General features: G+C 42.2%; 1 protein-coding gene across 3 annotated transcripts in view; it reads right to left on the reverse strand.

Annotated features, from left to right (window-relative positions):
* Positions 1-278: 278 nt before the first annotated feature.
* Pcyt1b (phosphate cytidylyltransferase 1B, choline) overlaps positions 279-15,795 on the reverse strand; it is a 93,532-nt gene continuing 78,015 nt past the window's right edge. For all 3 annotated transcript variants that reach the window (XM_013148941.3, XM_003466411.5, XM_023563632.2), the window contains exons 7-8: positions 15,209-15,397; positions 279-4,181 (exon numbers count right to left, since the gene is read on the reverse strand). In XM_013148941.3, the coding sequence (XP_013004395.1) occupies positions 3,969-4,181; positions 15,209-15,397 (402 nt within the window). In that variant the 3' untranslated portion in view covers positions 279-3,968. The remainder of the gene's footprint in view (positions 4,182-15,208; positions 15,398-15,795) is intronic.

Here is a 15,795-nt window from a genome sequence, read left to right on the forward strand (position 1 = left end):
ATCTGTCTGTCTATCTGTCTGTCTGTCTCTCATGCTGGGCAAGTGCACTACCACTGAACTGTGCTCACAGTCCCCTCTAATCTTTTAAATCAAGATGTGGGTCATTTGGCAATTTGGGGACTTGGCTTCATTCCACACAGTGCAGAGGCAGAACCTTGGGGGCACCGGGGCCCCACAGCTGACCAGGACAGCTGCTCCAGTGCCTGCATTTGTCACAATGAGGTAGAGTCCTTAGACAAGAACACACAGCAGCACACCAGAAATACAACAGGCGAAGCTGCAATTCTGCATCCCTTTATTTATAAACAAGTCAGGAATGCTGTGTTCCATTTGGGAGCAGGGCAGGGAGGGGAGTACCAGAAGAGGGGCTGATTCCAGTAGTTCACATTATTCAGCACCAGAGCAAATCGAATGCTTGGGCATAAGGTCACGCTTCAACTCAGATGAGTCATCTTCTTGTCTTCTATGTACAGCAGAGTCTTAAGTATGTATGCTTTTCTTATGGCTTTGTCCCCGGACACATTACAGTCACACACACACATGCATACACACACGCTCACGCACACACGCACACACAACAAAACAAAACAAAAAACTAGACAGTAGTCACAAGAGGAAGAGAAGTTGCATATGCCTTGTGAGATTTAAAAAAAAAACAACTCAGATGGCCTGGACTAGTGCTGAATGGATGCCCGTGATACCTGTGCATCTCACTAGATAGGACCTCATCTGATTCAGCCGAGCCAGTGACGTCATGTCACATCTCTCCCTGGGGTATGGCGGGGTGCTAAAATAAGTTGTGAAGATGGAGAGAAAATAAATTTGTGTTCTTGTTCCTTCCTCAAAGGGTGGAATCAGCATCTCGTAGCCTAAGAGACAGAAATCTCACAGCAGGGTCTCTTTCACGCAGAGCAAGTCAGAAGCTCGGTGATGTCTGTGTCTTGCTCCTTGTGAGGCTGCCTCGCCTTTGTCTTTGTAAGGACCTGGCACCCAGCAGTTTGAAGCCATTCAGTGTGACTGCATGTTGCAGTCCTGCCCTCAGTGCTTAGCTTGGAGGAGGAGATCAGCACTTCATCCCAGTGTCCCCGTCAGGAAGATGTGGGAGTGCTGGCGGGAGAGGCAGGGACCCCAGCCGCTGCATGGCTATCCACTAATCTTGGAAGTTTGTACTGGAACAGAAACCCTTCTCCTTAACCTGTTAGGGGCTATGTTAACCCTTGATCCGCATCCTGTCGCATTTTCTTTCATCTTCACTACCTGCCCCCTCCACAATCCTAAGGTGCTGTCCAGGCACTCTCCTCTCTCTGAAGTCTCCTTCCGTTCCTAGAGCAAAAGGCACCTCGCCCCTTGCTTTCCATCACTTCTGCTCACCTCTCCAAGATGGTAGCACACGTTCTCTATATCCTGTTTCATCCTTAACTCACTCTTGGCCATGGCAGTTGACTGGATGGCCCAAAGCCCAAGCCCAGCTCCTCTTGGGTGCAGGGAAGCTAGGCAACAGGGGCCGGGAAAAACGGAGAGATGTCCAAGAGTATCAAAGGCCGGGTTATGGAATCCACCCTGCTCCTTCTCAGGAGACTCATGTTCTCAAGAAGGCAGGGAGGTTTTGCTGAAGGTTAGGGGGATGGGATTTAGAACCCACTTAAGGGTTATTTTGGCCCATTGCTGGAGTATCTCAGGCATTGGTCATTTCCCATAATTGGCAGTCATGATGACACTATCTGATGAGTCACATACATGGCACTTGTCAGTATGATACATATGGCCGGCAAATTTATAGTCAGCCTGATATATTAACCCCAGAGTTTTCTTTAGAGCAGGACTAGTCAGAGTCAATCTATCTGCCCTGGGTCATTGGAATCAGAGCATTAAATGGTTTCCGCACGAAAGTTTCACCAACAAAGTGAGGTACTGAAATGGCTTAACAGAGAAGATTTTCTTTATCTTCCTTCCCTCTCTTCAAGAGTCTTTTCTCTCCTTTTTTTCCCCTGTTCTTACTGCCTTCCCTTGCCAGGCTTGTCATCGTGTTCTTTCACTGCTAAATGTGTCAATCAACTGACGTGCTCAGCAGGAGTCAGTATGGAAGAATGGAGCCTTGGCCTCTCTCTCAGTAGAATGATGTGCAAAGGGAGGACCTCGACTGAAAAATGAATTTTCCTTCTCACAGGCCATCTTTCTGCTCACCCTTTGTCTATACAAGTGCTTTTCAGAATTCTGGAGAAAGTGCCAGGATCAAGGAGGCCCCAAGCCAGCTTAGCCTTATAGCTTTGCTTTCTAATAAACACCAGGTGTTTCCAGGTAGGCAGGGAGGTAGTTCGACCCTAACACAAAGGGGAAAGACATGCCACCTTTCTTCATTGGTTGCTCCCAGAAAGCTGATTTCTAAGGCCTCTAGAAAAGGGGTTCTTCTGTCAACATAAAGTGCTAGGATCTGCCCATGAGTTGCTGGTTGGGGCTCCTGCCCAATCAGGTCCCAGCTCTGTCTGACTTTACTAGGATAACTGAGCAATAGCTACACCTGCCCAAGAGTTGGATTCTAAACCTTGAATTTACCTGCCCATTTCCAGCATGACACTAGGCAGCAGTAATTTTACATAGCTCTGCAGGACTCTGAAAGTCTTCATCCCATTTGGCAAACCTAGGTGCCTGAGATAGCTACAACACTACCTAGACTTGTTCAATTAATGAAACCCACAGTCCTTAGAAAAACTCTTCAGAGCCTTCCTTCACCCAAAAATGTTATGGTAGGCCATGAGAACAACAGTATTTTCCTGGTTGGGACAAAACATTTCTATGGGAATCAGGCATGAGCTTATGACAAAGTGCCCAAGTCACAAGGGAACCAAATGGTTCTTTAGATCAAGGATTTCAGCAGGGTATTAGGGTAGAGCACAGGAGAGGAGTATATGGGAAAATGCTACCACCACATATTCATATTGCATATGATATACACCCTGGGATAGCATATTTGGAGCATACATAGAACAGATATGTGCAGGTAGCACCCCCTATCAGTATACTATGTGTTTGGTACATAGAACTGTTATTTGAGGTCTATGAAACTGTTAACTGGTCAGAAATGGGAAAGCCATTCCATAATAGCATCATTTAAAGAGAAGCTTTGGGAGATATTTTTTTATCTGCCAAATTTGGAGTCAATGCAAAAGCATCTCCTCTTTCATTTTCAGTACAGGATGTCTTTCCTTGTTGCAGTTCCCATAGGTTAAGGTAATTTCTGAAAAACAGTGAAGTCAAACCAATGATGATAAAGTACAGCCAGGAACACATGAGGCCTTAGATGGAGCTCTCCTCAACAAAACTGTCCTTTGATTGAGAGGTTAGGTGCGTAATAGATCACCTTTTACATCTGGCCCAAACTGGGGCTTTGTCTCTGAGCCACGGTCCTGGCAACCGGAATGAGTTGATGCGTTGTAATATCGTCTTAGTGGCTGAACTGAGAAGGCTGGAATTTGTCTTTTAACTTGACTATTTCAATAGCACTTTGCCGCCTCTATTGGACATAAATTTATTCTGGCAGAGCTCGGGTGGTAGGAGGCAACGTGCAGGGCCCTTATACAGGCAGAATTAGCAGGTTGAGGGGGCAGCCGCATCCACAAGTGGTTTACTTGATGGGGATGGGTGTACAGACCAAACCAGAAGTCACCCCACTCAGTGAAAGAGCCTCCGAGATGCTCTGCACCTTTCCTTAGCAAGGTTAAAGTAGAGTGGTTCTAGATGATGCTAAGAAGATTGTACAGGTTATCCAGCCAGAAACCTCCATGCCGAGCCCATGCGAGACTGTGTGGACAGTGAGGGAGAACTGGTCCCAAGACCTTCCCTAGGCAGAACTCAGGGCCTCCCTGCTGAGCAGCTGCTCCTGTGACTCTTCCCCCTCAGACACCACCCAGGCATCCCCCAGAATCCCCCTCCCCATCCTGCGAGGCATGGCTCTTGCCTGATGGCCACCTTTACTTCTCATCCTCATCCCCCTCACTCATGCTGCTGATGGAGGCTGAAGCAGCTTTGGGCGAGGACGGGGGTGAGGTTTTGCTTGGGAGCCATGAGAAGGTGGGTGACGGGGAGCGGGAAGGGGACCGGCTCCGGGTTGGGCTGCTCACAGGACTCTGCTTCGGGGATAAGGCCTGTAGCATCCGGCTACTCCTCTCCTGGAACATCTGTTTCTAGAGAGAAATTTGAGAAAAACTTGTGTTAACATAGCAATCTCAGGTGGCAACAAAGCAGAAGGAAAGGCAGGGAGGAAAACCACCACCCCGAAACACCTGAACCCACAAACACAGACTTGTACTGAATTCCACATGTTTGGAGACTGGCATGGCTTGGATCCTAAACGTTTCTCCTAAAGTTAATGTGTTAAAATCTTGGTACCCAGCTGATGATGCTATTGGGAGGTGATGGAAACATTAGGAGATGGGCCTAGAGGAAGGAAACCTTGAAGAGGGTATCGGATCCTTGCCCCTTCCTCTCGCTCTCTTTTCACCTCCTAGACACCATCATGCGAGCAGCTTGCTCCATCATGTTCTCCCTACCATGATGCTTGGTCTCACCACAGGCCCAAAGCAACAGAACCAAGTGACCGTGGGCTGAAACTGTGAGCCAAAATATCTTTACTTCTTTTAAGGTGTCATTATCAGGTATTTTGTCACAGCGATGGAAAGCTGACTAACAAAATATGCTATGAGGCTGGGGATTTAGCTCAGGAGCATAAGCACCTGCCTTGCAAGTGTATGGTTGTGAGTGTATGTATGTCAATCCCTGGCATAAAAAAAAAATCTAGGGGCTGGGGACTTAGTTCAGTGGTATAAGCACCTGCCTGCCAAGCAGAAGGTCATGAGTTTAATCCCCCGGTACAAAATATATATATATGTGTGTGTGTGTGTGTGTGTGTGTGTGTGTGTGTGTACTAAGGAACTGAGTGTGAAAGAAGTGTGGCACAGTGAGATGCCACCACATAAAATTACAATGACTGCTGCTTCTTGGGATTCTTTTCTTCTTCCCTTCTTTTTATCCATACACATAGTTTTACTGATTATTTCCCAGGCAAATGGTAAGGTCTTAGGTACTGGAAAGGCAAGATAAAACAAAAATCTCTGTCTTCATGGATATGAGAAGAAATCATATAATAAAATACGTGGTATGTCAGATGGAATTGTGGTCTGTGAGATGAGAGAAGATAGCAAGTTGGTGTTGGATCAGGGACTGCAGTTATAAATGGGATGCTTAGGGAAGGCCCCATGGAAAAATGTACTTGAACAAAGGACTGAAAGAGATGAGAGAAGGGCCCTGTAACGGTTAAACTTGTCAGTTTGACTGGATGAAGAGACTCCAGGGGATCTAGAGTATAGCCTCTTTTGGATCACAAAGACGTTATACTCATCAGTGGGTTAATGCACGGACATTCATAGCTGAATGTGCTGTTAGGAGGTGGTGCCCCATGGAGGTAGTCACTGGGCATGCGCCTTTGGGGGTATATCTTTCACCCGTGCCCTCCCCCTGTGCTGCTTCCCAACCACCATCAACTGAGCAGCTTTGCTCCACCATGCCCTTCCATCACGGTGTTCCTGCCTTCCAATCAGCCAACTGTGGATTGAAACCAAAGGAACCTCTCTTCTTTTGAAGAGTGGGTGTCAGGTAGTTTGTCCTAGCAACACGAAAGCTAACTAATACAGAGCCCAGGAGTAGAAATTACTGAGAAGCACATTCCAGGTAGAGGACCCCAGGAGGAGAACACATAAAGTACCAGGAAGAGCAAGCAGGATGTGATGCCGGTATGGGGTCTGTTAGTGGGGAGTAGGGTGAGGAAGGGAGTTAGGAGATTACCAGGGAGGCAGTAGAGGGCTGTTGCCACTGAGGGTCATGGCAGCCATTATGGAAACTCAGTCTTTCACGCTGAGGAGAATCACACAGGCACGTTCAAGGGGAGAGGGAAGACCATCATGGCAGCAGTGTAGAGAATTCACGAGCAGGAAAGAGTGGGAGGAACTGAGAAAGATTAGGCCAGAAAAATAACAGGGGATTGTTTCACATAGGGTTTTTTTCTGAGGAAAAGAGAAACCTCTGGAGTGCCCTGAGCAAAGAAGTAACAAAATTTACTTTTTGTTCTTTGAGGACCATTGTGGCTGCTCTGCTTGGAACAGGCGGCAAGGAAGTGAGGCCAGGATCAGGAAGACCACCGAAGAGCCCATCACAATGACAATCCAAGATTATGTGGCCCCTTGCCCAGAGCGATGGTAGGAAAGGCTGGGTCCCAGTATGTTTTCCCCTATATTTGTATGAAGGTATAGTAAACTCACCCTTTTCCATGTACAGTTCCATGAGTTTTGGCAAATGTATAACATCATCAGATTCAAGTCATCAGGAGAGTTTTGTCAGCCCCCAAATTCCCTTGAGACTCTTTTTAGCCACCACCACCACAACCACCCACCCGGCTTCTAGCAATAGATATGTTTTCTGTTCCTACAGTTTTGCCTGCTCCAGAATATCATTAAAATGGAATCCTACAATATGTGGTCTGGATCTATTTTGAGGGCACAGCCAACAGGACTCACTGACAGAAGGGATGTGGCATGGAGGAGGGAAAAGGAACCGAGCGACTATGGTTTCTGGTCTGTAAAACCAGGAAGTGGCAATGCTGTTTGCTGGGGTGGGGAAGGCTGGGGGGCCGAAGGTCTTCAGGGGACTGTTGCCTGGTGCTTTCAGAACTGAGTCCTTCCTTGATGCTGTCCCCTTTGGTCTCTTGAGAAATCCAGTCCCAGCACTGAGCTCCTGCCTTGCAGGCCTTCTGCTCCTGGCCTGCTCAGTCCCCCACCCGCAATGGTCTATTCCCTGGACATCAGAGTGCTCTGCCTGTGCTGCCTGGCAGTTTTTGATTGCTCATAATCAAAGGTTGGACTGACTGCCTCAGCCCCTGCAGTCAGCCCAACGTTTTGATCCTTAACTAACCCCGAAAGTAAATTTTCCTACAAGTTCAGTAGCCTTCATCCAGAACCAGAAGTGTTTCAGATTTTGGATTTTGGAATATTTGCATATACATAATGAGATACCCTGAGGGGTAGGACCCAAGCCTAAATGCAAAAGTTATTTGTTCCATATACACCTTCTATCCACAGCCTAAAGGCAATTTTATGCAGTATTTCTAGTGTCCTTGTGTTTTGCCTGTGGCACATGAGGGGCAGGCATAAAATTTTCCATATGTGGCACCATGTTGATGCTCAAGGAGTTTTATATTTGGGCGCATTTCATATTTCAAACTTCCAGATTAAGAATACTCAACCTTAACTGGCCATTTTAGACTTTGCTTGTCATCTGGGTTATTTATTTTACAAATTATGGAGGCCCCTGGAGACCAGGTGTTACACAAAGGGAAGGGGAAGCTGAGGACAAAAGAGGTGGCCAGGTCTGAGCTGGGTCTTTCCTAATACACTAGAAGAAGGGTTAGAGATGGGGACTAGGCCTGTGGGGACTGGTGGAGGAGGACCTGGCTTTCCACGGAGTGGGTGCCAAGTAGAGAGCAGTCAGCACAAGTTGCTTGGCATGAATGACTAGAATCCCAAGCACCTATGGCTTGGGATTAGCCTATGCCCAAAGCACCATAAGGAGGTACACTGCCTCACCAAAAGCCCCAGGAAAATAAATTTAATCAAGGGAAAGGTAGGATCAGATTTGTACCTCAGAAATATCTTTGAGTATGTGAGTAAAAGCAAAGAAAGAAGCCACCAAAGAAAAGACTGACGCTTGACTGTACAAAAATTTAAAACTTTTACACTTGAAAAAATACCATGAAATACAATGAGGGAAACGACAAACACAGTGGGGAAAAGTTTTGCAACATTTAACTACAGGGGCTGGGAGTGTAACTCAGTGATAGAGAACCTACTACATGTGACTACAGTCACATGCAAGGCCCTGGGTTCCACCTTGTGTGATACAAAAATAAATTTCAAAAAATAAATACAAATTATAGATCCTGGCATATAAATAGTGCTTATAAACAAAAAACTAAAATTCTTAACAAAAAAGAAACACGGTGCATGTAGGCAATTCACAAAAGAAATTTATAAATAAACTAAACTACAAAAGTGTTCAACATCACTTGTAATTAAATAAATACAAATTACTGAAATGGGATACTTTTTATATATCAGGTTACTAAAAGCTTTTTAAAGTTTGTGATGGCTAATGCAGGTGTGGGCGCAGGAAAAGAGCACATTCATGTTACTCCTGGTAGGAGGCTAACACAGAAGCAACTATTCTGAGGGGTAATTTGGCAATAGGTGCAAAAGCTATTTTTTGCCTGAGGAGATAATAAGAGATGTGAGTAAATCTTTATTGTATAGATGGATATTCCTTGAAGTGCCATGGCAGACAGAACTGCAAAACCCTAAATAGGTTAGAGAAATCTTACACAACTCCAAAGTGACATACTAAGCAGCAGATAAGGATCAGGTTCTTCAGGAGTATTTAATAATATAAAAATACTCGCTAGTGATTGCAAAGTCAAAATGATTTCAGATCAGTATGTGCCGTATGAGTTCAATGATGTAAAAAGAATGTATATAAGCTACATGGAAGAAAGATCTAGGCAATGGGACTGCGGGTGGTTTTTGTTTCCTTTTAGTATTTACTTTTTAATAATTCTGTAATTAGGGGGCTGGGGATTTAGCTCAGGGGCATGAGCGCCTGCCTTGCAAGCAGGCAGTCGTGAGTTCGATCCCCGGTACCGATAAAAATGAAAAAAGACCAAAAAAAAATTCTGTAATTAATACAACCTGCCTTTCATATCTCAAGTACAGTATTCTTGGATTTAACCAACTACAGATCGAAAAGTGTGTCTGTGAGGAACATGTGCAGACTTTTCATCTACCATGGTTCACCTAAACAATATAACAGCTATATACATGCCGCTTATATTTTATTAGTACCATACATTCTCTAGAGGTGATTTAAAGTGTATGGGAGGACTGGGTAGGCTGTGTGCAAATACCACACCACTCAATCTAAGGGATTTGAGCATCTTCAGAATTTGGTATCTGAGGGGAGTCCTGGAGCCAATCCCTTGCAGAGATGACTGTGCATTACTTTAGACATCATAAAATAGTATTGTGGCAGAAAGAAAGAATCATAACTCATACAACCTGGGCAAGGAGACCAAGTAAAAGAACAGGCACAATAATGATATAGGTGAGAAAATACTAAGACCTCAGCATATTATCAATTCCCCTAAGTGCCCATCTTCCCTTCCAAGGCCCTAACCCATTACCTTTCAGAGTCTCAAATTTTCTTAGCAGATATAATAGAGATGACTTGCTGATCGCTAAAATCCTTTCCAGATTTAAAATTCTACACATCTATGAATATACCAATTATTTACCTTCCATTAAGGGCACTGATAATTCCACCGAAAGACATTCAACCTCCTCAAAATGAAATAGGAAAAAAATAAAGAACAGTACAACAGCATTACCTTAGATTAGGCTCATTTGTGAGACAAAATCAAGTGCCAAAAGGACTGGGTGGCCTATTATTAACAGCAACATTAAAAAAAATCCTCAAACTTCTAGCAGGCACTTTAAAATGTGTTTTTATTACTGTAATCTTTAAGTATATTTTTAGTGGCAGCCATTAGCCCTCCTGCTGTTAATGGATTGTCAGTATTTCCATTAGAAGCCCACTTTCTAAGAAATCTACATCTTGTCTACTCTAGCTTGAATCAAGCTCATAGCTGAGACTATTCTGCCTAAGAGGATGAAAGAAGTTGAATCCTTAATGATAAACAGTTATATCGTACTACATAAAATGTGCTATCCATACAAAGCAACCCTGGGCCTCAATTTGCAGGCTCTGTGATCTGTTTCTGGTGCATTTTGAAGGGTGGTTCCTCTGCAAAGGAGCTGAATTCAATCCAGTTAGGAGACAGTTTGTAATGAGCTTCCTGGGAAGAAAAGCACTTTAGAAATATAACAAATAATGAAGACCATAGCACGGCATTTTCAAAGAGAAAAGGTATTTAAATTTAGTTTTTTACCATATTAAGAGGTTTCCATTTATAAAGTTTTCCCCCAAGAAAATAATCCCATTTAAAGTCCTGTCCATATAAAAGTAATTTCTATTTCCCTCCTACAAAGTTTTCCCTTTCAAGAAGTATTTAACATCTATTGAGGCAAGAAATGTCTTTCAGGGTTTCAGGTATGTTTGGGCATACGTGCTAAAAAAGAAATGAAAAAAAAAAATTCTAGTATGAGTTGGTTTGGATCCCTGGTAAGCAAGACCAAAATTGAGGAGAGAAAAGAGCTGGTGTTTTAGTTCGGGACAAATTTATAAGTGATATCATCAACAACAACAACAACTAACTGTTACACAGGTACCAAGATATATCTGCTATTTGTGTGGGTGCCAGCTACTGTTAGAAGGGTTTGAAAGTGTGAACCAATTTAATCCTCTCAGCAACATTAGGAGGCAGCTAAGCTAACTTTTGCCACTTACAAGAGCTGTGCCTCGGAACTGTCTCCAATTTCACTGAATGAATGTCCACTTGATATGCTTTAATTTTGTAATTTGGACAACTGTTTCTGGGAAGATAATATGTAACCTATTAACTGGTGATTTCTTACGGTATATTTTTTTCTTGAAATACTGTATTATTTGTACCCTTTTACTGCTTTGTTTTTTATGTCCTTTCTTTTTTTATCTTTAAATAATAATAAAAAAAATAGCTGTGCCTGAGGTCCAAACAAGCAAAAGAACTTGCTCAAGGCTGCCCTGACAGGATAAGTCCCTGAGCATGACCACCTCTCTTGTAATTAGCCGCTTTAATAGTAAAAAGATTTTCATACTTACTCACATTTTATTTGTGCATATGTACAAGGCTACTTTTTAAAAAACCAATTGTCCAAAATTCCCAAGTAAGAAATCTAAATCAAATCTACAAACTGCACTTTATACTCTTTTCTTGAAATCTAAACTCTTAAAAAGAATGGCTATTATAAAAACAAAACAAAACAGTAAGTGTTGGCGAGAATGTGGAGAAATTAGAACTATGTCCTTGGTGGGAATGTAAAATAGTGCAGTCATTATGAAACGCAGTATGGGAGTTCCTCAAAAAATTAAACATATACCTACTAGATGATCCAGCCAATTCGCCTTCTTTGTATATACCCAAAAGAACTGCAGGGACTCAGATATATAAGGGACACTAATATGCTCAGTAGCATTATTCACAACTGCCAACAGGGGGCAACAAGCAAACTGTCCATCAGCAGGAAAATGTAAAAACAGTGTTTCATGTACACACACAAACAACGGAATATTATTCAGCTTTAGAAGGCTGGTACAACATTGATCTATGCTACATGGATGCACCACAAAGACATCATGCTAAATAAAATACGCCAGACATGAAATGGTGAATATTGTATGTATATGAGGTATGCACACACACATACACACACACACACACAGTAGTCAAATTCACAGAGACAGAAAGGAGAATGATGTTTCTCAGGGGCTGGGGAGAGTTGTTTAAGGGTACAAGAACCTGAGCGGGGCGACTGCTGTAGCTCAGTGGTAGAGCCCTTGCCTACGATGCCAAAGGCCCTAGGTTCAACCCCAGTTCATGTCTGTAATTCTAGCACTCTGGAGGCTGAGGCAGGAGTATCACCATGAATTCAAGGCAAGCATGAACTACATAGCAAGTCTCTTGTCTCAAAAAAGAAAAAAAATGAAATTAAAAAATAAAGGGTATAGAGTTTCTACTTAGGAAGGTTTTTAAAAAGCTGTGGAAATGGATGGTGGGGATCAGTGCTCAATAATGAAATGTACTTAGTGTCATTGTACACTTAAAAGTACTTTAAATAGCAAACTTTATCCTATTTACCACAGTCTTAAAAATTAGCAGTGAAGAACAGACACAGCCTGCGTTTTAAAAGGTAATCTCGGGAGTGGGGTGAGCGGGAAAAAAAAAAAAAGGTAATCTCATATAGAAGACGGCATATGCCTGTTTGGCTGGCATAGGACCTGCCAGACTGATCATACTGGGACAAAAGACTTTACTAGTCTATGATGAACTAAAACCTTGCACGTGACTAAAGATCATTCTTTCTTGGTGTCTCATGGAAAGGGTCTGTGTTTGCATGGTAAAATAGTCATTTCATTTTCAAAAAGAAAGATTTGTGTTTTTAGTCAGTGAACGAATGCAGTGGCAGATCATTCAGGGTGACACATAATGATTTTTTAAATGGCTTATATGGCTAAGGTGCTAATATTTAAACAGGCTGTGTCTGTTTTGCAAATTCAGATACCTCAAACATGGGAAAACCCTTCTTGTGACAGTCAGTCTTTCAGAGACACCACCAAAGAACAGTAACACCAACCTCTGTTGGAAGGGTGCTGTAGTTTAGATGTAGAACCTTCCCCAAAGATTCATGTGTTGTAAAGGCTTGGTCTCCTATTCATAACACTACTGGGACATGGTGGAAACTTCATGGGTGATTCTTAGTGGGAAGTCTTCCTGTCACCAAGGGAACTGTGGGACCCCATCACTTCCTCTCTTTTTTCTTCCCAGCTACCAGGAGGTAGTAAGTGGCTTTCTCTACTACAGTCCCCCACCATAATATTATGCTTCCTCATGAGTTCACAAGCAACAGGGCAACCAGCCATCTGCTGAGTTCCCAAAAATGTAAGCCCAAATAAATGTTTTCTCTTTTCAAATTAATTGTCTTGTGAATTCTACAACAGTAATGCGAAACCGCAGGGATCCCTTTGCCACACTATTTGTGTTATAAGCTACCTTTTGAGCACAAGTCAAGATTCTAGAAAAATCAAACACAAGTAGTTAAATAAGTAAACTGATGAGATCGATCACATCCTTTTGTAATGTTCTCCCACAATTGAAAGGAGCAAATTAAAATATTCTCTGGGTCCAGGCAGGCACATAAATGTGTGAGTCAGATTGGGGCAGGGGTTGGAGCCTTTAGGAATCATGTAACCATGGAAAAATAGTAATTTCATGCCCTCCCCAAAAGAAATCTTAAAATATGGTTGAAAATTTAGCATATCAACTTTGCCTGTTAAATTTGAGCCACCAAACATGAAGTTGTAACCAATCCTTGTATCCAATACCATTAACAATAAAAGGCTACTGACACATATATACATGTAGAGGACTTAGGCTTTTGCAAATGCTGGACATTTTTGTGAATAGGTTTTCCTCACACATCCCTTCCTTCAATTCAGAAATATTTATGGAGTATCCACTATAAGCTAGTAAACCTCATACCAAAATTTTACTTTAAATCCTTTTATTTTGTACCTTTCCAAGTTTGGGTTATTTGCATCAGCACTGTTTTTGCAGGTAATGCAGATCCTCTATTTTAAGAAATGAGTTTCAGTCCCAAATCCACAAATAAAGAATTATTATAATAATAGCATATTCATGAAAAGTAAATTACTTATCTTGGCGTTTAACATCCTTGTAACTATTCCTGTACTTTTAATGTCAACAGAAAAAAGTAATGTCTAAGTCTGGCTGATACAGTAAATTAATGTTAATAACAGTTTTGACACTAATAGCAAGTTTTAAAAAGAAAAACCTCCAGTTTCTAAGCTGGGTTTCATTTCTTAAAAATCACCGCAGCTCATTGTCACCAGACTCTCCAAGAACAATTGTAGCTGCTATTTCACCTTCATTGGGAGGCTGAAACAAAAAAAGTCTATAAAGTTTCTATGAAATTACATCCTTTGCCTGCCTTTGCTCACCCCAGGGAGGGAAAACATCCATCCCTTGAGTTACAATATGAGGGCTCAGCAGAGACACATTTCCGAATCCCTGTAAGCAGATGAATACTTGCGTGGTGTTATTAAAAACCAGCTGTTTCCTCAGAGCCTGAACATTACTTATGGAAATGGGAACAACTAAATCACTTTCAGTCTTTATGTTTTGGAGATCAGAGAATAGAGTCTCCGAACTGAAAATTTCAACAAGCCTGGGGAAAACAAAAAGGAGCCCAGTGCCTGGCTCTTCCACTGTTGCCAGCTCTTTCTGAAAATGATTAAGGCTCCAGCAGCCCTTGCATCGTTTCTAGCTCTCTGACTCATACGTAGGATGGGGTTGGCCTGTAATGTCCACCTCTGTAATCACTTAGAGGCCTCTGGGCTTTAAGAAAACCATCCCTTTCAACTTCCTGAACACTGCTCTTTTTCTATAACTAATTGAGTGTTTTACTTTTAGATAATCCTATAATGAATGAGCTCAAATGAGCAGAGGCAGCAGTGACAACCCATCAATAAAATAATTAAGTCAAAATAGATTTTGTTAGAAACTTCTCATTTCATAATGGGAAATCTAGGCTACTTAAAACCAGGGAAATCAAAGGGAATCATTTCTTTTTGTTTTAAACGGAAAGTCAGCTTTAAAAGTTTTTGTTTCATAGAATACTCATTCACTATGTGTTGGTTATTTATTCCAACAGGATACGTGCAGTAGAAATACCAACAGGATACAAAGTAGCTTCCAGAATTTTCTTTTCTCTTCGTATAGTTAGCATTCACACTTGTTCATAGAATTTACATAAGGACATGATCTATATTATCTCTCTCAGTTCATTATCTCAGTCCTCTAAGAATTTTGTCATTTATCTCAACACTTTAATGCCATGGGAAAATTAGTCCATGATGAATACAGATGTATAGCAAAATTCTATCTCACAACCAGTGAAAAAAGAGAGTTCCTGACAACAAAAGATGACCGAGACAGCCACATTTCTTTTGCAGTCTCCCCCACCCAACATAAATGACTGTGGTTCAGCTAAGAACCCATTGACATTATCTTGCAACACAAGCTCAGGGCTGCCATTGGTCAGCTTTACCCGCCAAGCTTCGCATCCTCCCCAACTGGGAGGGAGACTGACATGAGCTACAGAACCAGACTTTGTACTAATAAACATACAGTGAGCAGTTAATGGCTTCTAAGCTCTGGACAAAGCATAGAAACAGAGACCAGGCCTGGCTTCAGGTGCTAGTTTGGTGCCACACTCAGGGAGTAAAACAGTAAATAAGGAAGTGACATGACTCAAAGTCATCTAGGCTGATGCCCAAGTGGAGAGCATATGAGGTAGGAATACCTTTTGGGGACTCCACAAAAAGGGGGATAAAGTAAAAACACTATTACTGTGGGCTAAGCGAGATAACTACATACCCATGCTCCATCAGGTCCAAACAATTCTAGGAAGTTGCCGATGAATTCCCTTGACTTTTCTTCCCACTTTTGAATTAGATCATGACTCTTTTCTTCGACTCGGTTAACAAATTCCTTTGACCTTTCTTCCACATTCTTGACCTTTTCTTTCATCTTGTCCACTTGGTTCTGGAAACGGTATTTCTTTTCCTGGTCAGAAGTTACAGGAGAAGCGGATTCATCCAAGAGGACAGGAAAGAGAGATTGATCATCCACCCCGATGGTCACATTTTAAGTCAACCTGAATTTGTACCTAATGTGAATGGTTAGGATATCATCATTTCCTGAAGGCTAGACTGACAGCAAAGCACATATCTTGTGAGAAAAGTCATTTGTCATAAATCTATTTGGAAATGTAAAGGGAACTACAAGTGGTTTCAATATTTTTATTCTACTCTATGAATTGGATTTACTTATACAAAAGAAGAAACTATTCAATCCTCAGCAGTGAGAGGGAAAAGGGAGATAAAATACACAACTGCCCTTTTGTGCTTTACTGGGCAAATATCCCCACTTAATTCTGCAGGGATTAGGACAAAACTTTGTGT

This window comes from Cavia porcellus, unplaced genomic scaffold, assembly GCF_034190915.1.
Source record: "Cavia porcellus strain 051 isolate PalLab524CR breed Dunkin Hartley unplaced genomic scaffold, mCavPor4.1 scaffold_33, whole genome shotgun sequence".
Classification (NCBI taxonomy): domain Eukaryota; kingdom Metazoa; phylum Chordata; class Mammalia; order Rodentia; family Caviidae; genus Cavia; species Cavia porcellus.